We start from the raw sequence: 318 nt of genomic DNA on the forward strand, positions 1-318 counted from the left end.
TTACTTTAATGAACCACTTACTTTGGGTCAAACTTTGGAAGACAAATAGGCATCCAGTTTTCACTAGTTTTTAAAGATTCTGTAGCATTGACAAGATTAAACAGAAGATGAAGATCTGCTGGGTGAAGGAGGTACTTCTTCATGCGGACTAGGGAGATCAGCTGGTTCTGGCTGATGATTAAGCCAAACACTAGATTCTGCAAAAAGAATTCGAGATGAGACAACCTCACTCTCAATATCTTTCCTTAGACTCTTAAGTTCATACAAACATTATCATGCAGCTAGTATCAGACTGTTTTCTTAGCTCAACTTAAGCTC

At 38.1% G+C, this 318-nt stretch overlaps 1 protein-coding gene across 1 annotated transcript in view; it reads right to left on the reverse strand.

The window, feature by feature from the left end:
• LOC119587704 (vacuolar fusion protein MON1 homolog A-like) overlaps positions 1 to 318 on the reverse strand; it is a 10,275-nt gene that overhangs the window by 3,546 nt on the left and 6,411 nt on the right. The window contains exon 5 of the mRNA XM_037936382.1: positions 22 to 197. Coding sequence (XP_037792310.1) covers positions 22 to 197 — 176 coding nt within the window. The remainder of the gene's footprint in view (positions 1 to 21; positions 198 to 318) is intronic.

The sequence above is a fragment of the Penaeus monodon genome, chromosome 23 (genome assembly GCF_015228065.2).
Source record: "Penaeus monodon isolate SGIC_2016 chromosome 23, NSTDA_Pmon_1, whole genome shotgun sequence".
Classification (NCBI taxonomy): Eukaryota; Metazoa; Arthropoda; class Malacostraca; order Decapoda; family Penaeidae; genus Penaeus; species Penaeus monodon.